The sequence below is a fragment of the Melospiza georgiana genome, chromosome 1 (genome assembly GCF_028018845.1).
Source record: "Melospiza georgiana isolate bMelGeo1 chromosome 1, bMelGeo1.pri, whole genome shotgun sequence".
Taxonomy (NCBI): domain Eukaryota; kingdom Metazoa; phylum Chordata; class Aves; order Passeriformes; family Passerellidae; genus Melospiza; species Melospiza georgiana.
This window is the reverse complement of record NC_080430.1, coordinates 54,065,858-54,079,853: the sequence shown is the minus strand read 5'-3', so window position 1 is coordinate 54,079,853 and position 13,996 is coordinate 54,065,858. Positions and strand designations below refer to the sequence as shown.

The 13,996-nt window shown below is 35.7% G+C and overlaps 1 protein-coding gene across 1 annotated transcript in view; it reads left to right on the top strand.

The window, feature by feature from the left end:
- The window catches only part of SUGCT (succinyl-CoA:glutarate-CoA transferase), a 310,449-nt gene that overhangs the window by 129,635 nt on the left and 166,818 nt on the right, over nucleotides 1–13,996 (top strand). Inside the window, exon 12 of the mRNA XM_058031578.1 lies at nucleotides 4,427–4,529. Coding sequence (XP_057887561.1) covers nucleotides 4,427–4,529 — 103 coding nt within the window. The remainder of the gene's footprint in view (nucleotides 1–4,426; nucleotides 4,530–13,996) is intronic.

The following is a 13,996-nucleotide window of genomic DNA, read 5'->3' as shown; positions in this document are numbered from 1 at the left end:
GAGCAGTATTTTGCTTTAGTAGTTCTTCTAAACCTTGTGTGGAATTGGATATTTTTATCCATTAGAGAAACATGGTTGCCCTTCTACAAAGGATGTAGCAAGGATTGAAGGTTTCCTAGGAAACATAGAAAATGGAATACACACAAAGTGGATTCATTCAAACTTTTAAAGTCTTTGTTTCGTTGAAAGACAAAATATTGCTAAGAAAACCACCAAATTTTATTTTAATAGTTATCAGGATGAGAAACTTAGAAACATACCCAAGTGCTATTAAAAAATATGAACACATTAAAGCCATTTCATATAACTTGCACAAGTCCAGCAGACATCCTTTTTCTGTTTTACATGTAAAGATGCATTTCTTACTTTTTTCTTTAAATTAGAATTTGTTAGAAAGCAAAAGGGAATGCAGATCCTGCTTTTCAAGAAGCCAAACTATGCTTGTAGTTTGTGTAAAAAAAACAAGGTGTAAAACTTTTTTATTTTCTATATATTTTTTGCCTTTTAGAGGTTTTTTTTTGTATTGTGCTGTAAATTTTTTTATGAATTTGCTGAGTGTATAGTTTAAATTTAGATGTTTCCATTTAATGATGCTTGCTAGATTTACTAATTGAAGAAAAATATATTTAGTTGGATTTCTTCCAATTTCAATTAGTTCAGCTTATGCCACGCTTTCTGTTCTTAAAATATTTTAAAGCATGAAATATATTTAATGTTAAATGTTCTGGAATTTGATGCCTCATTTCGATACTGCAGCTTTAGTATTTTCGTGAGTGCTGTGTAATTTAGTGCGGAGGAGGCTTAGAGTATAGCTTAAAATGCAAATACGACATCATGGAGACTTTGACCCCTTCAGGAAGTAAGCCTCAGTTCAGGCTTTGCAGTAAATGTCCTAGCAATGGGTTTGTTCTTCACTGGAGTACATATCCTTCCTTTTTTTAGAGATGCTTTCAGGAAGAGCCTGAATTTAAACTTCATACCACAAAGTAGTACAGTAAAAAGCAAATCCTTTTGAACTTCTAAAATACTGGTAGTAATTGCAGAGAGCTAAGCTACAGGTTTAAAACATTTTTTATAAATAAATCACAGGTAATTTAGAGGGCATTGCTGTGATTATACATATATATATATATGTGGCAGATGGAACACTTTATAGGAAAAGGGACTCCTCTGAAAAGAATTGAAGCTGTAGTTTGAGCAGTGTTGAGCTCTCCTGCAGTCACTGAGTATCTCTGAGGTAAAGATCCTCTTGCAAGTGTCATGTTTCAGAGTTCAGATGCTCTACAGTCTTGGATTCTTTTTTTTTCCCTACTAGCTCAGGTTTGGAAGATGGGCCATCGTTTAGCCTTGTGTGTGTTTCCATCACAATGTTTTTGTTTATGTATGTATATATATAAAGAAAGTCAATAATTTATTTTTCTTAACTGAAAAATATACAAAGTATGATATTTATTATAAACAATGAAAAATCATAGAAAGACATTTTAAATACGTAAAGAGAAAAAGGATTGGCCAGACCTTCTGAATTCCTGCTGGCAGAGCTTTCATTTTCAGGAGAGAATGTTAGTCTTCTACTTCTTGGAAGTTTTTACTGAGGGTCTTCTCTTGTTATTTGGAAGTGCTGAGCACGTTATCATTGGGTACTTAGCAACCTAAACATCAGCCCCTCAGTTTAAGTAAAGGTTATGGTACTTATTTGTGATACAATACTATCACAAATTGTTTTTAGTTGGGGGAATAATACATACAGGTTGGTAAAAAAAATAAATTGAAATTTGTACAGCTGACATCAGAGGTAAAAATTAACATCTTTTTAATCCAAGGCTTATCTTTTATCAGATCTTGAAAGAGTATTTCTCCCTTAATGATGTACAGCAGATGTTTCAATATATAAAACATAGTTGAATGAGCAAAATAGTTCCATGCTGTTGCTCTCAGAATCTGAATACTAGACCTTTATTGGCAGTGGTGGTGTTCTGTTTTGGTTTTCAACCATTTGCCTAACAATATGTTCTCAACAGCCTTTCTTTAACACAAATAAAGGGAGCTATTCCCCATCAGAGTTAGAGAGAGTTTCAATAAGAAACACTGTGTCCCCCTTGAGGATAATAGACAGAGGATAATGGACAATCTCATGTTTTCTACAAAATTGTAGGGTTTTTTTTCTGTCATGTAGGAAGAAAAAAACTAAGCACAACCTTAAATTGTAGAAATTAACATAGAATCACAGAAATTTTGCTTAACATGTACATAGATTCTGCAACTTACATATACAACTCCACTATATATTGAGTCACTCACAATGGTACAACTAAAGGAGAATATATATCTTGAAAATTATTCAGATTTACCACAATATCAAGAAGTAGCCTACTGGTTATGCAGATATAGATTATAGACACTCCTGTTGAAAAAACTTCATTTTCAGGCTATTCTTTAAATGCAAAAGTTCTGTTTTTTTAGACTCAGGAAGATATTTATAAACTCTTTTTTAAAAAGAAGTGTGGGAACATAACATAGCAAGACTTATTCATTACTAACAGATCAATTGAATGTGATACATTGAGAATTGCAATAATTTCCTGGTGATGGTCTTCAGCACCATGGTTATGAAGTTGAGCCCAAGATTCCTCTTGCAGTTGTCCTGTCTTATTAGAAATGAGATAGTAGAATTTGAAGTGTCCAAAAGTAGTAGCTGAAAAACACTTTCCATTTATAACAAGGGATTTAGTGGGCCATGAAATATGAAGCATCTCTGTTGCTAGCAGGGAACAGAATAATTTTATATAAACAGCGTCTGCAACTGAAGGGAAACAGTTTTTCATGCAAATCTTATTTACATGAAATTTTGAGCCCCAAACCTTAATACTAGATGGCTATGAATAACAAGAATATACAGATGATGAGAATTGTTGTTGAATGGAGAGTACTGAAGGGAAATACAAATTGTATTTTAGGCTAAAATCATGGTTAATACCTGCAGTCACTGAGGAAGGAAGGTTATCTGCTATCTAGAGTTAGTTTTTTCCCCAGTTTCCTGCAATGTACCTGGTTCTAGGTACGGCTCCAACAGAGTACTAAATTGGATAGACCCTGGATGGGTTCAACAGCAGCCCTGTCTTTATGGCTGACTACATCTTTACCATGATGTCACTTTCATATTCAATGAAGTGGATTGCAATATTCTTTTATCTGTTTTATTTAGAAGCTATGCTGCAATTTGCTTCATTCTTTCATGACTCATGCTTCATTTTATAACATATTTTGCACTTTTAAGGCCTTTTATTTTGACTTTTTTTATTGCTCCTTCCATTTCTTCTAGAATTGCTTGTTGACTTCAGGAATAAATCTGCTAGGTCTGAGAAGGGGCCATGCATATTTTGTGCTAGAAGTAAAGCTGAATGTTACTGATGTTATTACTCTTAAGGAACAGCAAACTGGTAGCTATAGAATACTAGTAACTGAGAAATTAATAGAAACCTTTTTAAGGTTTCTATTAATTTTGTTTCCATCAGGTCTTTAAATCGCATCTAATTTCTTTTCAGTGTTAGGTATATCATGAAGTCAGTTTTGATTTGTAATAAGCTGGTAGACCTCTATGGTATTTATCTTCCTGAACTTTAAAATGCAATCTCCAAGTAAGTTTACTTTTGATTCAGGATCCCAGATGACTGCAGATAATACCATCTCTCAGCAAATTATATTGTTCCAACGGTGTCTTTTCTTCATGTATGCAACTTCAGTAGGCAGATGAGGGAAGAAAATCTATCTAGCAAAACAGGGGAAATAGAGTGGTGTTACTAGTTATGAAATGGAACGCTTAGAAAGAAATAAAATGAGCTTTTTGCATGTGATACAAAGACCTGGAGCAACGTGTTCACCAGCATACAGGCACCGTGTATATATGCCGAACTGTGTGTTCTTAGGATAGGTTGTACAACCATCCAACAAATAAATATGTGATCAGTCTTCTTATCTGACCTAAAAATGTGGGTTTTAATCCTGATGTATGTCTTTGATGATGCTTTACATCAGCTTTTAATGAGCAGTACTGTATGGTACTTGCACTGTATCTTTTTGTTGTTAAATATATACATGATGGGAAACGAATGTGAAGTGCATTAGTATAATTAAGGAAGGGAGGAAACCCATTGATCCTTATTTGAAACTGATGATAAATTCAGCTTTACATCATTCCTGCATTGCTTCAGATTATCAGATAGAAACAGAAGCTCGTTCAGAGATATTCTTTCTCCTATGGGTTTTGCATTTCTGAAGAATATAACTAGTACATTTTTGTTATTTTAATCACTGACTGGGAAGAAATCAGTGGAGAGGAGTATGGAAGCAGTGAAAGAGAAGGGAGACACTCCTTAGAATCTGAAAGTACGGTGTTTAAACCACATTCATTCTTATTTGCTCTTAGGTTTTCAGAAAAAGCGACGATGGAGTGGTTGCAGCTCTTTGAGGGGAGCGGGGTTCCCTACGGCCCAATCAACAACATGCAGCAAGTGTTCTCAGATCCTCAGGTTGGTCCTCACCAAGTCTCTTCTGTACACTATTACACGTGTCTTACAAGTGCTGAGTAACTCCTCCTGCCACTCAGACCTGATTTTGGCTACTTTAAAATGGGATTTGAGAGGTTCATGATGAATTGAGGTTCAGCCAATAGTAGGTCATATTTAGAAATAAATACAAATGTTTAAATGAATTATATGCTTGAGGACTCAGACTTTTTCACAACAAATTAAACCATGGGTATTCCATGTCTCACATAGAGTCTATGTTTCAAAACTGGCTGGTAAAACAGAGGAAGAAACCATAATATAGTATATAAATACATTTTGTCACATAAATATGCAGAAAAGCACCTTTTTTTTGGGCCCTGAAAGAACTAATTTTTTGTATGGAGTTTGGACAACCAAAATCAATTCTGTTTGAAAAAAAAATGGGCAACATTTTGACTGGAAAAAGAAAAATGAAGCACAAAATCCATAGAAAGAAAGAAAGAAACCTTTTCTTGGCCTGGTGGTTTCAGTAGCTAAAAACAGTTCATCTCTGTATCTATTTAATATTGCACTGGATTACACCTATGCTTAATTATATACAATATTTTTCTACTTTAGTACCTGGAGAGTTATATTATCTTCATATTTTCTGATGCCTTTGCTGCTTTTTGACTCTCTGGCTTAAGAAGGGTTAAAGGGCCCAAGATAAACTGAATTAGACTGTCTTGAGTACTGCAGCTGTATATTTTTTGGCTGTTCTAATGTGTGATGAATCTCCTCTAAGGTGATTTTTACTACAGAGAATCACAAGAAAAAATGATTTATCAATGACTATTTTGGTATTTTCTTCTGATTTTGTACATGTCCATGTCTGCTGTCAGAAGTGTTTGTTGCGAATGTGATTGCAGTGCTGGGAAAGTAAGAGCAGGCAAAGCAATCCCTGTCATTAAAAAAATATTTATAATAAATGTTTGTTATAAATATTATTATATTTTAGAGGCATAAGATAATATTTGTTAGGTGACTGCAGGGAAAGAATATTTTTTTATTAAATAAATACTCTCTTCTTAAAATGATGTAGTATCATGCTGTAAAGCATGCATGGGCCAAATTTTTCACTTCATAACTTTCACAGGGATTAAGATTGGGCTTTGAAGACCATACAGCAAGAGTATTTTACTCAGACTTGGCTCTGCTTAGGGCAACATTGGAAAAATATTCTGTGCTTTTTTGATGCTGTGAATTTTAAGAAGTTGAGTCTACTCTGAAAGAGACTGTTTTTAAAACATTATTTGTCATGGGCTATTACTTCCCAAATTGGAAAGAGGATATCTTGGCTACCTTATTCTTGTTAGAATTCACCTAAATAACAGTTTCACATATATTATATTATGTTTTATATATATATGTTATTTATGTATATGTCTCAGGTTATTACTTGATATAGTTAGCCTATCAATAAAAGGTACCATGGTGCTTTGCAGTTAGATATGGCATGTTTTTTGAAATAATTTTCTGTAAGGTGCTTGCTAATCTTTTCCTCATGAAACTGCTTTAAAACCGTCTTTTCTACACGCTTTTCTGAAATATGTGGCACCCAGTCATTGCTACTGGAAATTTAATGCCAATATTTGTGCATAGCTGCATGTTATACCTTCATTTCATTTCTGAAAGAAGTGTTTTCTCACAGATAGTTTCAGTTCAAAGGAAGCAGGGGAAAAAAAAAGACTGAGATTGACTGGGAAAGGACTTTATCACCTGAGAGACTGTAATCTAAGTGTCCTCTGCACTATGAAATCCCAGGTATAACAGGAGAAAACCAGCATCTACCAACAAGAACATACTCTAATCACAGCAAGATTTTTCATAGAATTATAAAATAGTTTGAGTTGGAAAGGATCTTTGTGAGGTCATCTATTCCAACAACCCTGCAATCTGCAGGGGTATCTTCAACAAAATCAGATAGCTCAGAAGCCCCACCCAGTCTGATCTTGAATATTTTCAGGGATGGGCATTTACTATCTATCTGGGCAACCTCTTCTAGTGTTTCCTGACCATCATTGTAAAAACTTTATTATGGCTAATCTAAATTAACTTTTTTTTTTTTCAGTTTAGAGTCATTAACCCTTGTCCTATCATAACAGGTCCTGCTAAAAATTCTTATAGTTCCCTTTTAAGTACTGAAAGGCCACCACAGGGAATCCCCAGAGCATTCTCTTTTCCAAGATGAACATTCCTAGTTCTCTCAGCCTTTCCTCATTGCAGAGGTGCTCCATCCAGCCCTCTGATCATCTCCACTGGACTCCTCTGGACTCCTCCAACTTGCTCCTTCTGATACTGTGGACCCCAGTGCTGGACACAATACTCCAGGTGGGATCTTATGAAAGCAGAGTAGAAGGAAAGGATCTCTGTCTTGATGGCCTGGTCACACTTCTTTTGATGCAGCCTGAGACACATTTCACTTTCTGGAATGCAAGGAAACATTTCTGGCTTATGTCCAACCTCACATCCACCAGGTCCCTGTATTTGTTCTCAGCAGGGCTGCTCTCAATCTTCTCATGCCCCAGCCCATATTGATCCTGAGGGTTGCCTTGACCCTGGTGTAGAACTTTGGGCTTGGCTTTGTTGAACCTTGTGATGTTCTCATGGGCCCACTTCTCAAGAATATGAGCGTCCCTCTGGATGGCATTCCATCCTTCAGGGGTGGCAACTGCATCACTCAGATTGGTGACGTGTGCAGACTTGCTGAGGGTGCACTCGATCCCTTTGTCTGTCATTGATGAAGACATTAAATAGCACTGGTCCCAAAAAGCACCCCTGAGGGACACCACTTGTCACCAAGATCATGTCTCACTGAGTCATTGACCCATACCCTCTGGATGTGACTATCCAACCAATTCTTTATCCACCTATTCATCAATCCACCTGTTTTCTCATGTATAAACCTGAACCCGGATTTTTATCAAGTATGAAAACTTTGTAATAATTCTTGCCAGTGCTCACATTATAATGTGGTTTTCTCAGACTCAGTTTAGACCAGAAAATACAGTTCTAAGAAAGATGTCACTCAATTTGCCTATGATAACCATGCATACTGATACTGTAAGACATGTGAAACTCTAATTTTACTTAAGACTGTTTGATCATAGCACAGTTAAGTGCTTCTCTTCGCCATTTGCTCTCAACCATTGTGAAGAGTGCAGAAAAACATCAAACCCAGTGGTAGCTCAATTTTGCCTAACTCTTATCTAATTCTAATAGATAATACACAGGCTTAGCTAACATCTTCCTTTTTGTGTTACCATCAAGATTGGATCTAAGCATTTTATTTACTTCATTTATTGCCATTACCTTCCTCCTTCATCTTTGGATTTTTATATCCATAATACAAACCCTTTGCATTGTTAGTGTAGTCTTGCACTGTTAGTGACCAAGATTCACTGCACGGATGTCAGCTCAGCTGTCAGTAATGCTGCAAAGGGTGCTCTGGGCTGGTACCAGATGGAGACAGCAATCTAGGGAGGGGGCTGGAACAATGCAAGGGATGGCTGGAAGCACGTTTGAGGAACTAAGGGGAAAGACCACTACAAGAGATGATTGAAATAGTCTAATGGAGCTCAATTTGCTACAGGCTGGTTGTGCTTTCAAATTTGATTTTAACTAATAGGACCTCAGAGCTCTGAAGGCTGGGAGTGGCTTATATAACTCCTTCTATAAACTGAGATGAAACAACATATTTTTTGATCCCAGGACATTTCACTAATATCATTAACAGCTTCAGTCGTACTCCAAGTGAGCTGCCAAAACCCAGGAAATTTCTTACTCAGTTGGAGTGCCAGGTGATACTGTTTTTCCATGAATGGAGTTAAATGTCCACTTTTCCCACTGATTATAATCTTTTATTCATTTGTGAAGTTAAATGAATACCACAGGCATTTGTACTGGTAAGTCAATCAGTCTGTGGAGAGATGTACGCGTGTACTTGTGCATATTTGGATAAAACGGCTGAGAGAAAAAGGAGATTGGCTAGTTAAGGGAACAAATTTCTTAAAAATGTGAGGGAGAAAGCAATGTTTGTGAAAGTTCTTACAAATGCTTAATAGAACAGTATAGACTATGAAAATTTACATAGTGAAACTTTTCAAAACTATTTTTAAAAAATGCTCTTTTAACCAGGCCAAGATAGTACAAACATTAAAAGAATTCTTAAAACACTTAAAAATCTTAAGAGTGACCTCAGTATGGTCCCATTTTACATACCCTGGGGAATATGTGTGTGAAATACAATGTGGTTTGAAGATTTCCAAACAAAACAAACTTAAAAGAGAATACCATTTTTAATAGAAACTATTCAAATTCTCCCAAAAGATAAAACAAAACAAAAACAGGTACGCACTGTACTGCAGCTAAGTATGCAAGGACAGAGATCTTTGCTGGTTAAGTGAGGTGACTGAAGGTGTTTTTTTCTTCTTTAGAACATTGCCCTCGCCTTTTTTGCAATGTAATTTCTTTCAACATTATTTTATAGAGTGTTCTTACTTTAATTAAATAGCTGACATAATACAGGAAGCACCAAAACAACTCAGAAAAAAAAAATGGGCAGTTTAATAAACTGTAATCTGGTGTTTTACTATATTAAATCCATTCATGTTGATGAATTTTCCTATATGAATGTTGTCAGCTGAAAATAAAATGAAAACCATGCAGTGGCACTTCCCCCATCCCCCCCCCCCCCAGCAGTTCCAGTCATACCACACAAGTTGAGTACATCAGGTGTAAGACATCATCCTGATGCATCACTTCTGAGAAATATGGGGAGGGAAATATCGGAGCTGAAATATCACAGCTGGCCCTGATTTCAGCTCCTGCCAAACACCTGCAGACTCTAAAAGGATACCATAACAAAACTCCACCCTGTGGCAACAGGCCATCCCTTAACAACCCTTCCCTGACTTTGCATCACTATAAAAATTAATTTAACATTTTTTACTGAAACCTTAGTCTTCCTGTCCCAGAAGGCCATTACAGTTCCTTTAGCCATTTCTCTGAATATGCCTCAGAAAAAAAAGTCACAGTAAATTGAGCATTGAAATATCTGATAACTGGTAATTATCTGATGTTTTAAGTTTGTTATTTGTGAAAACTTATGAAGGTGGTAGTTTTTTTTTTTTTCATTAACCTTCAGATTGTCTCTTATTTTGGAAGTTATTTTGTATGTATCCTGGCAAAAAAAATTCCTAGCATCTGGTAAAAGCTTCTACATTCAGTATTTTGAACAAATAGAAGAGCAAAAGTTATAAAACGTGTAGGGTGTTTTTGCTTTGGTGGTTTTTTTTTGTTGCCTTTTCTTTTTAATTGTGTGGGTTTTGGTGCTGGTTTGGGTTTGATTTTGGTTTGGGGTTATTTTGTTTTACTTTTTTTTTTAATAGGACCATATTTTAATTGTTATTCTTTGTTGAAATATACTTTAGTGGCATATTGAGGGCTGTCCCAAGACAAATGAAATTATATTAATGTACTATAGGGAGATTTTTTTTACATGTAGAGGTTTCTCCAACTGAAAAGCAACTGATTGCACACCTAAGGCAATATGATATTTCTGGAAGTAATTCCTAATGGGCAAGAGAGAGGAATTAAAGTTTGTATGTGTCTATTAAATAAGTACTAAAACTGGTTGGAAATCTTATGATGGAATGTTTTTACATTTAAAAATGCCAATTCATTGAAAGTGAAACAACCCAATGAACACATCTAAAATTAAACTGTACTTTGAATCAGAAATTCAGCTGTATTCATCCCTCTCTTGCTAAGCTTAAAACGTGTGCTGCCTGGCTTTGGTGTTTCAAGACAATTTTTTACTTCAATTTTTAAATTCCATGCAAAGAAAAAACATCACACCACCAGCCATACCCAAGCCTTTAATTTTTTCAAGAGTAGCTCTCTTATACTGAATTACAAATGTTTTCAAGCTTTTGGCCTGTAGGAATATTGTGAAAGTGGATTCTGTTCTAAAGAGGAGTGGATTGAGAAATGGAACATATTTTGAAGAAGTAAAATGGAAAATCCAATTCCAGTACAGTTTGTAGTATGTGATTTTCACATATACACAATTATGCATTATATATGTATTCTATATACAGATATTGTAGGAAAGTCTCAAAATGAAACAGCACTTGTATTTTGGTATGAGAAATATTGTCATAGGAAGTGTATTTTAAATTTTGGCTGTAGTGACCATCTGGTCCATGACTGTGCCATGTTTGTGCATGGCCTGCCTCTGTTACAATGACTTGTGGAAAGCTTATAATGGAGAAGTCTTGAAAAAAACCCTGTATGCATTTGTTAATGACAGGATTTTGTCTGTACACTTTTAATATACAACTACTGTCTAGAAGTACTTACTACTTATAGACAGTGCCATAAGAAAAATAATAGTAAAGAGGTAGCTCAGCAATTTCTATGAGGTTTTGTTCTTGCTTTCCTTTAGCTTTACAGAATTTCCAGTGCTGGTTGTCTGCTTAAATCTCAAGTACATTGGGAACATTTCTGGGTAAAACGACCCACTCATGGGGGATAAAAAGTTTCCAGAAATAAGATTTTTTTTACCATACCAGCATATTCTGACAACTAGGTTTTGCCTGGGAGCTCTTCTGCTCCATTTTAAAGAATTAGTTCTTTGTCAAAGAGACTTGAGCAGAAAGTTGATGGCAATGTCACAGATACGATCTTTTCTGTTCCATGTTTTTAAGGTTAGTGGAAAGAAGTTGGCTGTTAGTAAAGAGGACTTGAGTCCCACACAGTGCATGCTTTCACCTGTTGCCACATACTCCCCAAGCCCTTTATGAATTTTGTGATCCTGAAGGTGCCAGTTTGGCTTGAGCTCTAGATAAGACATTGTCTAACTACATGAGATAAAATGTTTAGGGTTTTTCCATGCTTGAATTTTGATTTCTAGAAATGCTACAATGAATAATAACAATGCCAATATGAGAATTCCTAACAACTTTACTGTAGAACCTCTAATTCATATGCATTGTGATGTTTTTAAAACAGGTACTGTCTTTCTGCTGTATCATCTTCCTGAAGCATGCAGGATAGACCAGACTGATCATTAGGAGGGCATTGACTGCCTTCTGAACCAGATTGTTGTCTGTCAAATTCTTAATTCATTTGATTCAGAGTATGAAAAGAAGTAAGAAGTAGCAGAAATATAGCTTTCTTTTTATAGAAGTTGAATGTCAGACAGGAATTTCTTCCTGCATCTGCCACACTGTTCCCACATAGCTTTGGATAAGTCACTTCAATCAAAATATTAAAAGGTCATTTAATGTGTGTGCCTTGTGATGCCACATGCAAAATATGTAGCAGTGCTGAGTCCTCATGGATGTAAATGAAACTGTTGAAAGTATTATTGGAGCACCTGAAAAATATGATGATGTTAGAATAGCTGAAAAAACTAACACAGTGGGTTTATTCCTAATTTTGTCTATTTTGGCTTTTTAGCCATGAAGGAGAACTTGGAGAAGCAGTGTTTTAAAGATGCAGTAGTTATGCTTCTGTAAAGTATAGCTTCTCATGTAAAAGCACCAGAAAAATTGGGAAATGAAATTTTTTATCATGTGATTTAACTGATGTATATTAAAATAAGGCCTTATGAGAAGTGGCATCACTTTTGCACATCTTTACGGAATGATGGTGGAGCCTTACAGGAAATAAGTTGAGCATGCACTTAGATTGCACCGCATTTTCTTTGTGCAAGCAAGCAAGTGATGCTTAGGAGCAACAATTTTTCAGCGCCCTTTTAAGTGTGTATGTATAAGAATAGTATGTCTTTAGCTAATCCAATTTTCGCTTAGAAGAGCATGATCCAAGTATTTGCAGGTTATGAAGAATATTAAGTTCTCAAAAAAGAGATCCATTCTCATAAAATAGAATGTGTTTAAAAGTTACATTGCAGCCATGGCTGTTCAAGGACATGAAGAGCCACCAGGCCTTTCTGGGCATTTCCTTCTTGAAGCACATGTGTCAAAAAGCCATGCTTGGGCATGAAGCATAGAGGCTGTTTTTGAAACCTCTCAGTTTTTGTTAGGCCTCAGTGTTAGGAGTCTGTAATACATATCCCTTGTGCCTCAAACTCTTGGATTAATTTCTGTACTTGCAGGAGTTACACGTTGGTTCCCTAATCTTCCAGCTCAAAGTGGCATCAGTTGGTTTCAAAGAATTTGTATTTGGCGTCTCAAGCTACCAGAGTGTGCTCAGGATAAGGCCATCAAACTTTGATCTACTGAGTTACATATGCAAGTTCTGAGAAGTTCCCTACAGAGTGTGAACCCAGCCCTCATTTCTGTTTGTATAAACTGTATAACTGTGGGGTCAAAAGAGAGTTTTTAATTAACCCAGTTGTTGCATTTATGTAAAGTTTGATGAGTGTTAAGACTCTTACATGTATGGGAAAGAAAGGAATACAAGCATGTGTCTGTCTCATCAAGTCTCTCAGCCACAAGTAAGTTTATATGCTGAAGTAATTGATTTTTTTACAAGTTTTTCCTTTTTTTCTGAAATACGAGTATTCACTGAATCATCATCACAAGTAATAGTGAGGTTAAATAGGCATTCTTTGCTCTCCCCACAGCATGGGAATTGTGAGACTATCTATGACTATTGGTTGCCTGACTCAAATCAGCTAAGTACATAAAATCAAGTAAGAAAACAACATTGTTTGTTTTGAAATATTTTTCTAAGGTAGTTGTGACTTCATTTACTAAGCAAATTTTAAGTAGACTCTATAATAAACACTGTGATTTCAGATTAAATTTTAGATATGCTTCAGTATAACTTCGTTGAACAAAGGGTTGCTTTTCATGTTTCTTACTTTTTTTTCCCCCAAATACATGTCACCAAGCTCTCTTGGAGTTCATTTGAACATAGCCTGTAGGGTTTTTTTTGTGTCTCTCAGAGGCCACAAGAGCTGGTTTTTATCCTTGGTCTTTATTACTTATATTGATTGCAAACTAATCTATTTATAAGTAGTGGGGTGAAGCTTTGTAGCATGAGTTAAGTTTTGTAGGCATGAAAATACTAAAGATTTTCTGAAGAATACATATTTCAGAATCTCTCATATGATTGCAACTATAGATGATGGTACATGTAGTCCAGGAAGGAAGAAAATAAAATGGAAAATCCAATGACAACAACAGAAATTGTGCTGTAACTGCAGAAACCATGCAATGGAAAATCCAATGACAACAACAGAAATTGTGCTGTAACTGCAGAAACCATGCAAATCAGGCTTTACTTATAACTTGGTTTTCAGGTACTTTACCTGAGTGCTCAACTTGATTTAAAAATCTTAGCTCAAGCCATCACCCTGGCCTGTCCTCCTGAAATTACAAGATTTCCACGCTCATTAGCCTAAGTTCATCTTGGAGTCCCAATCACTGCTGAAAAAAATGAGATGCTGGCATGTTTATTTTACACTGTAGTTATTC